This window comes from Hemiscyllium ocellatum, chromosome 13 (assembly GCF_020745735.1).
Source record: "Hemiscyllium ocellatum isolate sHemOce1 chromosome 13, sHemOce1.pat.X.cur, whole genome shotgun sequence".
In the NCBI taxonomy this organism is placed as follows: Eukaryota; Metazoa; Chordata; class Chondrichthyes; order Orectolobiformes; family Hemiscylliidae; genus Hemiscyllium; species Hemiscyllium ocellatum.
The window spans coordinates 85,181,648-85,199,598 of record NC_083413.1 but is presented as its reverse complement, the minus strand read 5'-3'; the positions used below and the strand labels follow the sequence as shown (position 1 = coordinate 85,199,598).

General features: G+C 42.5%; 1 protein-coding gene across 2 annotated transcripts in view; it reads left to right on the top strand.

The window, feature by feature from the left end:
* Nucleotides 1-17,951, top strand: part of ryk (receptor like tyrosine kinase) — a 309,552-nt gene that overhangs the window by 130,006 nt on the left and 161,595 nt on the right. Inside the window, exon 8 of one of the 2 annotated variants that reach the window (XM_060835027.1) lies at nt 3,884-3,964. The exons of the other annotated variant lie outside the window; for it this stretch is intronic. Coding sequence (XP_060691010.1) covers nt 3,884-3,964 — 81 coding nt within the window. The remainder of the gene's footprint in view (nt 1-3,883; nt 3,965-17,951) is intronic. 2 annotated transcript variants of the gene reach the window in all.

Here is a 17,951-nt window from a genome sequence, read left to right as displayed (position 1 = left end):
TGAAGTGGGTGGTGAGGCATAGGTCTACATGTTTGACGATATTGTCTTTGCTGATGAAGTTGGCGGTGTCTGGTGTTTGTGTCTTTGGTATTTCTAATAGTGTTATCCGTGTTTCTTTGACCAGGCTGATGTTGATGGATGTGAACAGGGCTGTTATGTCAAAGGAGACCATTATTTCATACTCTTCCACCTTGGTCTATTTGGTGTTCAGGAATTTTTGGGTGGAGTGAATGGAGTGGAGTGAATCCTCTGCTAAGTGTTTTAGTCTGTTGTGGAGTTCCTTAACTAGTCTGTACATTGGTGTTCCAGGTAGTGAGGCTATGGTTCTGAGGGGGTGGGGGTTGGGGGGGTTCCTGGTTTGTGAATTTTGGGGCAGTCCATAGAATTGTGGTGTGTTGGATCCATCTGGTTTCATTTTTTGGAAGTTTGTTTTATTTAACTCTCCTGATTTCTTAAGATCTGTGAGTAAGGCTGTGATTCAGTTCTCTGGTTGTGGAATCAGGTCTATCACCACCTGTTGGTAAGTGCTGGTATCTGCAAGCAATGTGTTCACTTTCTCGTAGTAGTCTGATGTGTATAAAATTACTGCCAAGCGTCCTTTGTCTGCAGGTAGGACTATGATGTTTTTTGTCTTTTTTGAGTCCTCCTAGTGCTTTCCTCTCTTGTATATTAAGTGTGTTTCCCGCCTTTTTCCCGCTTACCATTGGTGCACCTGTCTGTCTGATGGTTTGCTGGGTTTCTTCTGTGAGTTCGTTGTCCTTCAGTGTCGCTTCTAATGCTAGTAAGAAATCCTTTTTGTTAGTGTATCTGAAGTTGTAATTTAATGCTCTTACAAGGATGGCTTTTTCAGTGTCTGTTAGGGATCCGCCTGATAAGTTTTTTAATCCAGGCTTCTGTGTTATCTGTGGTGTTCTTTTGTTTGAGTTTGTCTAGTGTTGTCTGCAGGCCTAGTCTTTTCGTTTTCTGTGGTTTGCTGCTGTTTAATGCCTCTGGCACATTGTATTATATCCATCCATTCATGATCTGACGCATTAGTGAGTAAAGTTATTGATATGAAAATTTTTTGGTTGTATTTATAGAGTCAGTTGTGGGCATTGTTAATTATTTCTCTAAGCATTCTACAGCTGTTTTGTTCTGCTATTCTTTTGGCTAGTGCGGTGTTAAGGTGAGGTCTGTATTTAAGACATTTAGGTAGGATGTGTTTCCTTTGGCATTCGTGCAGGAAATACAGCTGTTCGCAGGTGGCGCTCTGTCGGATGGCGTTGGTTTACAAATAAAAACCTTCCTTAACACCCCACTAGCTAAAAAAATAGCAGAACAAACTGGCTGTAGAATGCTTATAGACACTATTAACGATGCCCACAACTGATTCAGTAAATACAACCGTGAAGTTTCGCACCAAAAAACTTTACTCACTAACGCGACAGACCATGAATGGACAGACGCAGTTCAGTGAGCCAGACGCATTAGACAGCGGCAAACACAGAAAATGAAAAAAATAGATCTGCATAAAAAACTAGACAAACTCAGACAAAAGAACAACACAGAAGCCTGGATTTAAAAAAACCTTATCATACAAACCCCGAACTGACACTGAAAAAGTTGTCCTAGGAAGAGCATTAAATTACTACTTCAGAGACACTAACAAAAAGGCTTTCTTAGTAGCATTAGAAGCGACACTGAAGGACAATGAACTCACAGAGGAAACCCAGCAAACCATCAGACAGACAGGTGCATCAATGGTAAGCAGGAAAAAGGAAGGAAATGCACTTAATACTTAAGAGGAAAGCACTAGGAGGACTCAAAAAAAGGACAAAGACATCATAGTCCTACCTGCAGACAAAGGATGCTTGGCAGTCATTTTAAACACATCAGACTACTACAAGAAAGTGAAAATGTTGCTTGCAGATACCGACATTTACCAACAGCTGGTGATAGACCTGACCCCACAACCAGAGAACCGAATCACAGCCTTACTCACAGAACTTAAGAAGTCAGGAGAGTTAAACAAAACAAACTTCCAAAAAATGAAACCAGATTTACCCAACACACCACAATTCTATAGACTACCCAAGATTCATAAACCAGAAACCCCTTTCAGAACCATAGTCTCACTACCTGGAACAACAACGTACAAACCAGCTAAGGAGCTCCACAACAGACTAAAACACTTAGTAGAGGATTCACTCCACTCCATTCGCTCCACCCAAGAGTTCCTGAACTCAAAGAGACCAAGATAGAAGACGATGAAATAATGGTCTCCTTTGACTTAACATGAACATCAGCCTGGTCAAAAAAGCACTGATTACACTATTAGAAGAACCAAAGACACAAACGCTAGTCACTGCCAACTTCATCGGCAAAGATAATATCGTCAAACCTGTGGACTTATGCCTCACCACCCACTTCACCTTCAATAACAAAACAGACATGCAAGTTAACAGAACACTTAAGGATCACCAATATCAGGATTCCTCGCAGAAGCAGTAATACAGACACTCGAATAAAAAGCTCTCCCAACTATCCAACCAAATTTTTGGTCGGCTACGTGAATGACACCTTTGACATCACTAAATGAAACAAACTAGAAGAAACCTTCAAGACCATTTATAATATTCTTACTGGCATAAAATTCACAAAGGAGGAAGAAAATAACAACAAACTGCCATTCCTAGATGTCAGACTAGAGCAAGCGGTCAATGGGGAACTTCACACCAGCGTTTACAGGAAACCAACACATACAGATCAAATACTTAACTACAGAAACAGTCATCCCAACATCCACAACAAAACTGCATTAGGACATTATTTCAATGAGACACCACATTCTGCAGCACCAAGGAACTACGAAGAGCAGAAGAAAATCACCTATAAGAGCGTTTTTAAGAAGAATGGGTACCCTATAAATGCAGTCCGTTGATTTTCTCAGCAGCAAACCCAAACAAGCAGACAAAATGCACCCAGAAACCCTAGCCACTTTACCCTATGTCAAAGACATCACTGAAATGACTCCCAGACCACTCAGACCTCTTGGTAGCCCACAAACCTACCAATACACTTAAACAGCATCTAATGAACTTAAAAGACCCTATTCAGATAACAAGCAAAACAAACACCATTTACAAAATATATGAACATCAACTTGCCATAAAAATACATGATCCACTATCACTAGTATCCTTACGTACAGATTAAGAAAGACACCATTTTAACTGGGACAACATATCCATCCTCGGAGAAGCCAAACAGACACGCACAGGAACTCTTAGAAGCATAGAGTCCAGTTGGAATGCCCTCAGCAAATACATCGATTTGGACCCCATCTACCACCCTCTGAGAAAAACGACTGGAAATGACATCACCAAATACTCCAAAAAAACCTAATCACATAAATAGAAAGCGGGATGTAACACCAGCACTTTGCCAGAGGCTCACTGATGATATTGCCTGCTATGGTGACAAAACATCTGAAACAGAACCTTCCAGCCAGCGAGCAAACTGACATACAGAACCTTAACCTGAGCTAAAATCGTTTCAAAACTCACTAGTGATTTTATTATATCTTAATCCCTTAGCATTAGCGACCCAAATTATTTATTTCACAGACTATTTAAATGGAAGCACATTCGTACATAACTTTCATAAGTTGTCCAAGAGCAGAGCTGTGGATTGTGTTGCACATGGTAAACCATTATGCCCTCTCTCTTTGAGCTTTGCCCTGGAAAGTTCCTTTGCATTGCTTGCTGTATGGGAAATGGCAACCCCCTCCCCCACCAATAGTAGTTGATAATTTAATAGTAAATTAACTTTGTGAGTGGAATAAGTGCTCAATGTTAAAAAGGGAAATAAAATATGGCTGTAACACAACTTCCTGTCCTCACAGGAAGTGATCTGAAGGAACTTCCTGGGTGCAATCCTGAAGAAGAAAGGCAAAATGGTGTCACCCAAGCTTCCAAAAAGTCAGGTGAGCATCATGGAATTGCTGACACCAACAATTTTGTTCAGGAATATCTCTCAAATAACAAAATACAAAACATGAATTATCTTGACCTACAATTCATAGTCAACAGATTTGAAAATGACTCATTACGTACATGAAAAATGGATTTGGATGTTGTTTTCAAACTAAGTAATGTGCAAAATGAAATATGCAGCAAATATTAAATGTTTATTTTAATTATTTATAGACCAGTATCCAACTCGTCCAATGTTTAGTAAGCACACAAAGTAAGTCATTTCTGATTGTTTGTAGTTTCTTGGAGCAATTGCATCCCAATGCCATGTTCTGACTTTGCGTTACATTGATTAGTTTCTGCTTTTTTTTTATTTATACACCGAATGTGAGTGTCACTGGCTAGGCCTGTATTTATTTCCATCCCTAATTGCGATTCAGATTCAACCACATTATTCTGGTCTGGAGTGACATATAGGCCAGATCAGGTAAGGATGGAACTTTTCTATCCTAAAGGACATTAGTGAACCAGATGAGTTTTTCCTGACAATGGTTTCATGGTCATAGTTAGAATCTTAATCACACATTTTAATTGAATTCAAATTCCCCTATCTGCTGTGGTGGCATTTGAACCCTGGTCCACCAGAACTTTACCTGATTCTCTGGATTAACAGTCCAGCAGTAATACTACTGCAATTGCCTCCCCTTAGTGTGCTTCATAATCTTTTAGTACGGCCAAGACGGTCTACTCACAATACCTCATTTCCTTCTGAAAGATTTGTCAGGTTAATCTTTTATTCCCTTCTGCCACGTATGTCTATCAAATCTCCCCTTATAAGCATGTTTACCACTTTTATTGGTTCTATTATTATATATCCTGTTGGAGCCAGAAAATCGTCCACATTGCTTCTTATCCAACACAATTACCTTCAGTGTCCCTCAAGGATCTGATTTTAGTCCTTTTCTATTTCTTATCTTCATGGTGTCCCAAAATGACATAATCTGAAAACACAGTACCAGTTTCCACCTGTACTTTAAAGACATCCAGAGTATGTCTGCAACATGTCTTTTGGCCTCTTCCACTGTTTGGAGTTGTTAGTTTGCTTGACCAGCATCCAGTGCTGTATGAGCATAAATTTCCTTCAACTAAATATTGGGATTGCAGAAGCTTTTGTCTTCATTTCCTGCCAAAAATTCCATTAATCAGCAACTAGTTCCACAAAACATCCTGGCAAAGATCTGAGACTGACTAGACTGTTCACAGCCTTAATGTCATCCTGTGCCTTGAGTCTGAAGTGGTGGGGGAGGCCCCAAATGAGTTTTTTGCTTCAGTATTTAAGAGCGAGAGGGACCTTGTTGATAGTGAGAGCACTGTGGACCAGGTTAATAAGCTTGAATAGATTGATATTAAGAAAAAGGATGTGCTGGAAATTCTGGGAAGCATTAATATAGATAAGTTCCCAGGACCGGACAAGACACTCCAAGGTTACTACGGGAAGTGAGGATGAGATTGCTGCGCCTCTGGTGATAATCTTTGCGTCCTCACTCACCACGGGAGTAGTACCGGCTGATTGGAGGGAGCCGAATGTTGTTCCTTTGTTCAAGAAAGGGAAATCCTTGGGAATTACAGGGCAGTCTTAAGTCTGTGGTAAGCAAGGTACTGAAAAGGATCCTGAGGGGTAAGATTTATGACTATTTGTAAAAATATAGTTTGATTAAAGATAGTCAGCCTGGCTTTGTGAGGAGCAGGTCATGCCTCACAAGCCACATTGAGTTCTTCAAGAATGTGACAAGGCAACTTGATGAAGTTCGAGCAGTGGATGTGGTGTGTATGGATTTCAGTAAGGCACTTGATAAGATTCCCTTTGGTAGGCTAATTCAGAAAGTTAGGAGGTGTGGGATACAGGGAAATTTGGCTGGCTGGCTGAAGGAAGATAGCAAGTGGTAGTGAATGGAAAGTATTCCACCTGGAGGTCGGTGACCAGTGATGTCTCGCAGGTTTGTGTTCTTGGGCCTCTGCGTTTGTATTTTTCATAAATGACTTGGATGAGGAAGTGGAAGGGTGGGTTAGTAAGTTTGTCGATGACACAAAGTCTGTGGTGTTGCAGGCTACAAAACATTGACAGAATGCAGAGCTGGGCTGAGAAGTGGCAGTTGGAGTTCACCCAGATAAATGTGAAGTGATTCATTTTGAAAGGTCAAATTTCAATTCTGACTACAGGGTTAAAGACAGGATTCTTGACAGTGTGGTGGAACCACAGGATCTTGGGGGTCCATGTACATAGATCCCTCAATGTTGATCGGGTTGTTAAGGCGTATTGTGTTTTGGCTTTCATTAACAGGGGGATTGAGTTTAAGAGCCGTGAAGTTTTGCTGCAGCTCTACAAAACTCTATTTAGACCACATTTGGAATCGTGTGTCCAGTTCTGGTCACCTCATTATAGGAAGGATGTAGATGCTTTAGAGAGGGTGCACAGGAGATTGACCAGGATTGAAGAGCTTGTCTTATGAAGAGAGGTTAAGTTAGCTATTGCTTTTCACAGGATAGAAGGACAAAGAGAGGTGACTTGATAGAGGTGTTTAAGGTAATGAGAGGCATAGATAGAGTAGGTAGCCAGACACTTTTCCCTAGGGCAGAAATGGCTGTCATGAGGCGACTGGAGGAAGGTATAGGGGAGAAATCAGAGGTGGGTTCTTTATGCAGAGAGTGGTGGGTGCGTGGAATGCACTCCCAGTGGTGGCAGTAGAGTCAGAGACATTAAGCGACTGCTGGACAAGCACATGGATGGCAGTAAATTGAGGGGTGTGCAGGTGTGGTTGATCTTAGATTAAGATAAATGCTTGGCACAACATCGTGGACTGAATGGCCTGTACTGAACTATGTTCTATCTTTAACGTAAAGGTGAGCTTCTAATTACATATTCTTGACACCTTTAAGACTGCCAATTTCAACTTCTGTCATTTTATCCAACTCTGCCTATCCTTCAGATAATTTGCTGTGGAAAGCCTTGCCAATGCTTTTCTCACGTCTAGATTTAACTGTTCCAATCCAGTCCTGGCTGCCTTCCTACTTTCTAGCCTGCACAAAAACCTGCACACACACCAAACCCTATTCAACCTAATCATTCTGGTTCTGATATACTATGATTCTCAGGCCTGTATTTTAAACCCCTTCAACCATAAGTGTCAGCTAATTTTGCCCTTTTGAAGCATTTCCAATTTTATTTGCTCTGCCATTGGTGACTCTAACTTCAGCTGTGTAGTTATAGTCATAGAGATGTACAGCACAGAAACAGACCCTTCGGTCCAACTCATCCATGTCTAATAGATATCCTACAGACCAGTGAGCCTGATGTCGGTGGGGAAGTTGTTGGAGAGGGTACTGAGAGATAAGCTCACTCTTCTAAATATAAATAGATCGGTTTTGTGTGGGGGCGATTGTCCCTTACCAACTTAATCGAGTTCTTCGAGGAAGTGACCAAGTTGTTAGATGAAGAAAGGGCTGTTGATGTCAAATACATGGACTTTAGTAAGGTGTTTGATAAGGTTCCCCATTGTAGACTAATGGAGCAAGTGAAGTCACATGGTGTGCAGGGTGGATAAAGAACTGGTTAAGCAACAGGAGACAGAGAGTAGTAGTTGAAAGGAGTTTCTCGAAATGGAGAAAGGTGACCAGTGGTGTTCCACAGGGGTCAGTGTTGGATCCATTGGTGTTTGTAATATACCTAAATGATCTAGAAGAGGGCACTGTTGATATGATCAGCAAGTTTGCAGATGACACAAAGATTGGTGGAGTAGCAGAAAGCATAAGGGACTATCAGAGAATACAGGACGATATAGATAGACTGGAGAGTTGGGCAGAAAAGTGGCAGATGGCTTTCAATCCAGACAAATGTGAGGTGATGCAATTAGGCAAGTCTAGTTATAGAGCAAATTATACAATGAATGAAAGAGCCTTGAGGAAAATTGATGGGCAGAGAGTTCTGGGAGTGCAGTTCCATTGTACCCTGAAGGTTGCTGCACAGGTGGATAGAGTGGTCAAGAAGGCATATAGTATGCTTGCCTTCATTGGACGGGGTATTGAGTATAAGAGCTAGCAAATCATGTTAACATTGTACAAGACATTGGTTCAGACGCATTTAGAATACTGTGTACAGTTCTTGTCGCCACATTATCAAAAGCGTGTGGACACTTTGGAGAGGGTGTAGAGAAGGTTTACAAGGATGTTGTCTGGTATGGAAGGTGCTCGCTATGAAGAGAGGTTGAGTAGGTTAGGTTTTTTTCACTAGAAAAAAGATTGAGGGAGGACCTGATTGAGGTTGACAAAATCATGAAGGGTATAGACAGGGTGGATAGAGACAAGTTTTTTCCCAGGGTGAAGGATTCAATAACAAAAGGTCATGCGTTCAAGGTGAGAGGTGGAACATTTAAGGGGGATACACACGGCAAGTACTTTACACAGTGAGTGGTGAGCGTTTGGAACGCGTGGCCAGTAAAGGTGGTAGAGGCAGGCACGGTAGATTCATTTAAGATGCGTCTGGACAGATGCATGAGCAGAGGGATACAAATGCTTAGGTTTAGATAGTACATTTGGATCAGCTCAGGCTTGGAAGGCCGAAGGGCCTGCTCCTGGGCTGTAGACTTTTTGTTCTTTGTAAATTAATCTAGCCCCTTTCGCCAGCACCTTGGCCTATATCCCGCTAAACCCTTCTCATTCATATACCCATCCAGATGCCTTTTAAATGTTGTAATTGTACTATCCTCCATAACTTCCTCTGGCAGCTCATTCCATACATGTGAAAAAGTTGCCACTTTTTAAATCTTCCTCCTTTCACTCTAAACCTATACCCTCTAGTTCTGGAATCCCCAACCCCAGGGAAAAGACCTTGTCTATTGTCTTTTCCAAACCTTCCCATGCCTTTACCTCATTATCCCTCTTTTAAGACACTGCTTAAAACTTCTTATTGATCAGGTTTTTTTGGGTCATCTGTACTAATACCATATGTGGTATTGATACGAGGTGTAGTTTTGCATTGATTTTGGGATTAGATCAGAAGATGTAGGCCACTCAGCCTATCACGTTTGCTCGGCTATTCAATGAGATCACAACTGATCTGTGTAATCCTCAACTCCATTTTCTTGGCTTTTACCCAGGATCTGATTCCCTTACTGTTAAAAAATTGTTTCTCAGCCTTTGAAAATACTTCACTACTCAGTCTCTACACCCTTCTGTAGTTTAAAAAAAAATCCATAGATTCACGGTCCTCAGAATAAATTCTTCCTCCTGTTTCTTAAATGGGTGACCCATAATCCTGAAATTATGCTCTCTGGTCCCAGACACACACAAGGGGAAGTATTGATACCACATCTCACCTGTCAGGCTTTAAAAATCTTGTATCTTTCAATAAGGTAGCCTTTCATTCTTCTAAAATTGTAATGAGTGCACACTCAACATCCCTTCATTCCCAGGATTATATAAAAGTCACTAAATAAATAGAAGCATTATGATGGCTGGTTCCTCATTCTGCCTGCACTCAGTTATATTAGCCTCCAAGTCACAGCATTCTCTGCTTACTCCAGCAAAACAATTCTTAGTTTTAAAGACCACAGTTAGACTTCAGCATTGTTTTCAAAAGGAAAACTACTTTACCACTTTGCTTCCCCCAATCATACTTCTCAGTTCTGGTGTCATCTTTCAAAATATTCTTTGAACATACTGTGCATCATATTATAAAAAGGGATATATGGAGAATGCAATGTGATCTAACCAAGATTTGATAGAAATTTAGCCAAACTCCTCCTTTGTCTTCAATTCTATTTCTGTAATAGACCTCAGGCTGTTTTAATTATGGCTTTTATCTGTGGCAGATGTATTTGTAATCTATTTAGATTCTGATTTACTAATCGCTATTTTCTTACCAAAATGTAATAACTCACACCTGCTTACATTAAAATCCATTTGTCAATTATAGTTCCAATCTACAGGTTTATTAATGTCTAATTGTATTTTGTTGTAGTCTTCCTTTACTGACTCAAGTTTTGTGCTACCTGAACATTTAAAACAGGTGTCCAGTCAATTCGTACGCGACAAAGTTATAAATGAGTGATCCTTATACAATCCTGCTTCCTGTCTCCTGTAACTCTTCTTAGGTACCCTATATCTCTTCTCTGCTTTCTTGCTGCAAGCTAGCTTTCCTCTACCCCGCATACTCTGACCTTAGTCAGCAGTCTCTTATGTGGTACTTAATGCCTTTCACAAGTATAGATATATTATGATGTAATAAATTATCCACTGATAACACTTCAAAATTTCATTGAAGTTGGATACACAAGTTTTTTCCCTTTCAAAATTCTTTGTGACTCCTTATATCTTTGGTTTCTAGATATAATACAAAAAGCACAGAAACAAGCCCTTCAGCCCACCAAGCCTGTGCCGATTCCAAATCCTTATTTAAACTAGATACTTACTGTCTGTACACTTTCTATCCACCTGTTCTCCTCCAGTTCATGTGCCTGTCAAGATATGCCTTAAATGTTGCTAACATGCCTGCTTCTACCACCTCCACTGACCTTTTTTCCAGGCACCCACCATCCTCTGAGAAATCTTTCCCTGCACTTCTCCACTAAAAACTTTTCCCCCTCTCACCTTGAACCTGTGTGCTCTTGCAGTTGACCTTTCTACCGAGGAAAAAAGATCTGACTATCCATCCTATCCAAAATTCTCAATTTTGTTACCTCTTGACAGGGCACTGCTCAACCTCCATCTTTATGGTGAAAACAATCCAAGTTTGTCCAACCTCTTTTTATTTTCTGCAACTCCATCAATTTTGGTGTCATCTGCAAACTTTCTGATCAGACCACCTACACTTCCCTCCAGATCATTTACAAATATAACAAAGGTGATCTTTGCAGACCACTAGTTACTGAACACCACCATTCCAGATAGATTAGTTGTGGAATGGTGCTATCTTCTATGACCGAACAGTTTTGTATCCATCTAGCCAGCTTACCCTGAATCCCATGAGATTCTACCTTTTGTACCTGCCTACCTTATCAAATGCCTTATTCAAGTATATGTAGACAACATCCACTGCCCTTCCTTCAATCATTCTTACACCTCAAAAAAACTCAATCACATTGGTGAGACATGATCCTTCCCATAAAAACCATGCTGCCTGTCACAAGTCAATTCACTTCCAAATATGAAGTAATCTTGTCTTCTCCAAAAGCTTCCCCACCACTGATGTCAGGCTCACTGGCCAATAGTAACCTGGATTATCAGTTTCCCTTAAACAAAGGAACAATATTGGCCTTTCTCCAGTTCTTGTCTGAGGCCAAAGAGGACACAAAGAAATCAGTTAAAGCCCAGGTATTTCCTCACTCGCTTCCCACATTATCCTGGGATAGATCCCGTCTGCTCCTGTTGATTTGTCAACTGTAATACATTTTAAGATGTCCAACACTTCTTCCTTCATTATGTTGACCTGCCCAAGAGTATTCACACACCTTTCCCTAATCTCAACATCCCACATGTCCCTCTCCTCAGTGAATACCAACATTAAGTACTCATTGAGAATTTCCTAGGAGAAAGTGAACACTGTAGATGTGAGGATCAGAAAGCTGCTTATGCCCGAAATCTCAGCTCTCCTGTTCCTCAGATGCTGCTTGACGGGCTGGGCTTTTCCAACACTAAACTTTGACGCATTAAGGATTTCACCCATTTCTTCTGGCTCCTAAAATAGTGTCTCTCCTTTATCCTTATCTCTTTCCCTAGCTACCCCTCTGCCTCCTAATATGGAGGAAATGTCTTAGGATTCTCCTTAACCCTGCTGGCCAAGGATGTTTCATAACCCCTTTTAGCCTTTGTAACTCCTTATTTGAGCTCCTTCCTACTTTCTCTATGTTCTTCAAGGTCTTCGTCAATGTTTGTTTAGAGCTTAAGAATGCTTCTTTTTTGATTCTGATAATTTCCTGTCATCCAGAGTTCTCAAATTCCTTTCCTTTTTCAGAAGAAAATGTCCTGCACTCTGATCAACTGGTCTTTATAATATTCCTATGTCAGATGTGGATTTACCTTCAATAGCTGCTCCCAATTTGCATTCTTCAATTCTATCCTAGTTGGGTTAGTTTGCCATCCCCCAATTTAATACCTTCATCTGAGGTCCACTGGTCCTTATCTGTAAGTATCCAGAAACTTACAGAATTATTTCCCTATTCCCAAGGTGCTCACCTCCTGAAATTTTGAATACCTGGCCAGACTCATTTCCGAATACCAGGTCCAGTATGGCCTCTGCCCTTGTTGGCCACATACTGTTTAAAGAAAAACCTTCCTGGACACCTAACAAATTGCTCCCCATCCAAACCACCAGCACTAAGAGTCCAAGCTACCCACGACAACAACTGTTATTTTTCACATCTTTTCAGAATGTGACTTTTTCTTCTCTCTCTTGCTGGTAGATCTAAAGTATGATATAGCATTTTGATTACACCCCTATTATTCTTGAGCTCTACTCATAATACCTGGCTGCACGATCTGTCCAGGGTGTCCTCCCTAACCAGCAATGCAACTCCCCCACCTCTTACTTTCTCCTCTGTCTCATCTGACATCAACATCAGCCATGTTGCTGTGATAGCAACAGCATCATAATTCCATGCATTAATCTAGGTTCATAAGTTCATCTGTTTACCTGCATTGAAGCAAATACAGTCCAAGCCTATAGTGATGCTGGGCTCAGCAATCTCTTCCTCTTCGTGAAATTTGCCTAGGTCTAACGCTCTTCACTTCAAGCTCTATGCATACTGACCTGCTGCTTCGGTTTCCTTCCCCCGCCAGATGTTTCTTTATTTTCCCTTTAATCATTTTGATTTTCCTACTATTGCTAAATAGTTCAATTAATTTTAACACTTATATAATCGGTGACATAGATTTTTTATTCTTTGAGGATGTGGCATCACAAGTAAAGCCAGCATTCAATATTTGTTCTTGAATTGAGTGGCTTGCTAGTGTCAATAACTGCAGAACAGGGGCAGACATTTGGCCATAACAACCCTTACCATAGCCTGCTACCTGGCCCTGTTAATAGTCAGCTTGGTCAGGCGTAGGAGCAGACCCAGAAGGAGATCCTCTGACCTGCCTCTCCCCTCCACAAAGATCAGGTATGTAGGACTGAAGACACACACACACACACGCCATGAACCACTGCAATGTACAACACCCTCCAGTGGGGATTCGGCTGCCCAGCGGCAAATAGGCATGCCAAGGCAAGTCTGGGCACTGGATAAAGGAGAAGTAGTGGATGGTGTGCGAGGGACAGTGTATACAGGGCCTGCTGTTTAACATCTTTTACAAAGAACATGAAAAATAAAATTCCACAGACTGCTCAGGTTGTGGGGCACAGGTTCAGGAAAAGCATGTGTACCCACAGACAAGATTCTATCACGTTCCTGAGCATCCTTCAACGGGTGCACAGTGTTGGTTCTGAGCGCTGCCATCTTAAGGCATTGGATGACAGTGGCCACGAACCGGATGTGTACCATTGACGTGTGCACAGATTCCTGCAGCAGCATCCAACCTAAGTCCCTGCCACCAAACCTGGTCACACTCGCAGCCTCAGCCCTCCCCTCCAACAGCCACTCGAACCTGCAATTGTGGAGGTGTGGATTCCTAAACTTGTTAGTTTTAACTGGACACTGCCGTGTCTAGATCCTGGTGACAAACTGTGTCCCGAACTAGAATTCCCACAGAGTCCAGAGACGACACAGGATTGAATGCCAGCTCCTGATAGAGATAGGAACGCACTCAACAGAACAATCCTCTGGCAAAAGTGGATCGGGTCCTGGATCAGGTGGACACAGGATCCTCCAGCCTGGGACAGCGTATGACTGGTCAGGAGGGATTGTGTGGGACAGCAGGGAAGCCAGGCGGGAAGCCAACACCTATCCGTGCCAAGGAGGGAGACCAGATGCCAGTTTGTTCAGGAACAATGGTCCCCCTTCAGCAACACAATGACCGCCCTGCTCCAAAAAGGAATAAAGGGGCAGCTCTCTGGCTGTAAGACACTCCACAAGGATGTTCCAGAACACACTGAAAAACTCTACAGTCAACCCTTAGGACTTGCCCCTCAAGAGCCAGTCTGCTCCTCAGAGGTGAAGAGAGTATCAAGCCTTCTGGTGTCTTTCAGGCTGAGCTGCAGCAGCTGAAAACGTGTTGCTGGAAAAGCGCAGCAGGTCAGGCAGCATCCAAGGAGCAGGAGAGTCGACGTTTCGGGCATGAGCCAGGTCCTCCCACAGAACAGAGCATCCTCGCTGGACTGATCCAGAGAGAACAGAGCTGTGTAATATGAATGAATCTGGACCCTGTTGCCTTTTGGATCGGAAGCAAGTGACCAATCGTTGACCAACAGCACAAGGAGCTGATGGGTTGTGTGCATTGCAAGTGCAAGGGGAACAAACAGTGCAAGTCCTAGAAGAGCTAAATCTGCAACCTCACTTATGTCCCCCAGGACCTAACGAGCTGCAAGTTTGCCCACAGTAGCCTTCTCTTCATACAACCCACCCAGAACTGGGTCCACGTTGGGCTGATGGAGACATGACTCCAGATTGAACACCATCTGCTCCTATTCCTCAAACCTGGATTTCTACCTCTGTCATACCCCAATGGAAGACGTGGATGTGAGCAGTGCCCAATCCCACCATAGCCTCAAGGAGGGGAAGCTTCCTTTTCCAGCTGGCCTAGAACTGATGGAACAAGTCCTGGAACTGCTTGTCCTCCAGCAGCAAGTTGTTGACTTTCACACCCGGGTCAGGTACTGAATGGAAGAAGTTCTGCCTTCACAATGGGATAGTGTGTACTCAGCACCTGCTGCATGAAGGCCAGCAGAAGGCGTATGAAAGTGAACTATACATGTAGTTGATTCTGAATGCGCCGACCCCAGGCCTCAGGAAGGTGAGGACTATGGAGTCAGGGACAGGGATTCAGTCAGATGCAAAGACTTGCTCAAGTCCCTCAACCACCTCCTGATGCCAAACTCAGCACTGCTGTGGTCCTCGTCCTTGAGGATGCAGTTAAAATCTCCCTAGCGGACAATGCACTGGTCTTTGTTAGTGGAGACAAGATGAGCAGATGCTTCATTAGATACCCATTTGCTTTGGTCCAACCGTAGGAGCATAGACATTCACAAAGTGAAGCACCATGCTTCCCCACCACAGTCAGGTGAAGCAAACCTTATTGAGTTCTTTGAGAAGGTGACCAAGGAAGTGGATGAGGGTAAAGCAGTAGATGTTGTGTATATGGATTTTAGTAAGGCGTTCGATAAGGTTCCCCATGGTAGGCTAATGCTAAAACTTCGGAGGTATGGCATTGAGGATACATTAGAGGTTTGGATTAGGAATTGGCTGGCTGGAAGGAGACAGAGGGTAGTAGTTGATGGATTATGTTCATCTTGGAGCGCAGTTACTAGCGGTGTACCACAAGGATCTGTTTTGGGACCATTGCTTTTTGTTATCTTTATAAATGATCTAGAGGAAGGACTTGAAAGCTGGGTAAGCAAGTTTGCGGATGACACAAAAGTCGGTGGAGTTGTGGATAGTGAGGAAGGAAGTGGTAGGTTACAGCGGGATATAGATAAGTTGCAGAGCTGGGCGGAAATGTGGCAAATGGAATTCAATGTAGCTAAGTGCGAAGTCGTTCACTTTGGTAGGAATAACAAGATGATGGATTACTGGGCTAATGGTAGGCTACTTGGTAGTGTGGATGAGCAGAGGGATCTTGGTGTCCATGTACACAGATCTCTGAAAGTTGCCACCCAGGTAAATAGTGCTGTGAGGAAGGCATATGGTGTACTGGGCTTTATTGGCAGAGGAATTGAGTTCCGGAGTCCTGAGGTCATGTTACAGTTGTATAAGACTCTGGTGCGGCCTCATCTGGAGTATTGTGTGCAGTTTTGGTCGCCATACTATAGGAAGGATGTGGAAGCTTTAGAACGAGTGCAGAGGAGGTTTACCAGGATGTTGCCTGGAATGGTAGGAAAATCTTATGAGGAAAGGCTGAGGCACTTGGGGCTGTTCTCATTGGAGAAGAGAAGGTTTAGGGGAGATCTGATAGAAGTGTATAAGATGATTAGGGGTTTAGATAGGGTAGATACTAAGAACCTTTTACCGCTAATGGAGTCAGGTGTTACTAGGGGACATAGCTTTAAATTAAGGGGTGGTAGGTATAGAACAGATGTTAGGGGTAGATTCTTCACACAGCGGGTTGTGAGTTCATGGAATGCCCTGCCCGTATCAGTGGTGAACTCTCCTTCTTTATGGTCATTTAAGCGGGCATTGGATAGGCATTTGGAAGTTATTGGGCTAGTATAGGTTAGGTAGGATTCGGTCGGCGCAACATCGAGGGCCGAAGGGCCTGTACTGCGCTGTATCCTTCTATGTTCTATGTTCTATGTAAATGGCCTGGCACTGACTCCTTGAACCCAGCATCTCCAGCTGAAAATGGGGGTGGGGAGGAGGGGCGGGGTGGGGAGGAGGGGGTGGGGCAAGATGGCCATTCTGCCAGATTTGCAGAGGAAGTAGTTGATAAACAACCAAGTCACAAGGAAATGCAGACAAACCCCACATCCCACCATAAGCGGAAATAGGAAACATTAGATACTGACACATACAAAACAGTTTGATCAACCAAATAAGAAAACGGTGCATGTCACACAGACAGCCCAGTAAACCAGCACACAGCCCACCCCTCCCACCTTCCAGTCACTCACCTCTTGGCTTGCCCTGACATCTTTAAGCCACCTGTAGGCTGGCCCATCCCCTTACCACCCTGGTATGATCAGGACAGCCTCCACACCTTCTAGCCATTCCTAAGCCAGCCCGTCCTAGTACCTTTCCAGTATAACAGTGCTTAGGACGGCCTACCTTCCTTCTGGTTCTCAGGGCAGCCTACCCACCATCCAACTATCAGGGTGATAGCTTTCAGGACAACCTACAAACCTTGTGGCTCACAATAAGGCTTGCCAGACCCATTGTAGGTGGTAAAACCAACTGTCAAAAAGGCAGAATCTGCACACTTCACAGCACACACAGGTGTTTAGTCTCTGCAGAGGCCTGGTCCACTCAGCAGTTGACTCACTGTGGCCTAGTCCAAATACCAAAAGTTGGAAATAAATGCAAAACACATGTAAACGCTAAAAACCATAATGCAAGGGCCAAACCCTGCCATAAAATCAGCAGAGCCCTTACTCAAAAACAAAAAGAATAATACAGGTTGCAATCAGCCAGTGAAACAACAAAATAACAGTTCCCTAATGAGAACTGAAATACAACAGTAACAAACTGGCTGTCTGACCAGCTAGCTCAGAAATCAATGCTCAAAAAGGAATAGTAGCAATACACTGCACAGCCAATCAACTCTGATTTAGTTCTCAGCTGAGCAATTCTAATTTGCTGGTTATATTTTGTTTTTGGTCAGCCAACACTATTCTGATTGGCCCAGGATAATAACCTCAATTAAGTACTTCATAATTAATAAGGTGAACCTGATCCCAAACATTACACTTATGTTCCACTTTTATTAAAACTACTCAGTAATTAAGTGATTTACTTGATCTAGTAATCAATGCAGCTTGCAGTCACAAATCTAACTGTCTTTAGTTTATTTTATAAAACTAAAACGAAGTTATTTTAGGGAAGAAAATTTGCCATCCTTATCTGGTCTGGCTTACATATGACTTGACTGACAGTAATGTGATTGACTTTAAACCACTGTCTGGGTAATTGGGGATGGTGCATGACACGTACATCCTATGAATAAGAAAGATAAGTTTCATTTTTATTATATGCTTAATTTGAACTCTTAACTTTGCTATGACAGTCTTGAACTGTGCTGCAATAGAGACAAAATTGTTCAATACAATTTGTTATGTTCCAAGTTGCAGTTCTTTCTGTGTTCTGTGTTCAATTCAGTTTAAATTGTTGCTTTACAGTAGCTCTTTCAAATACACTG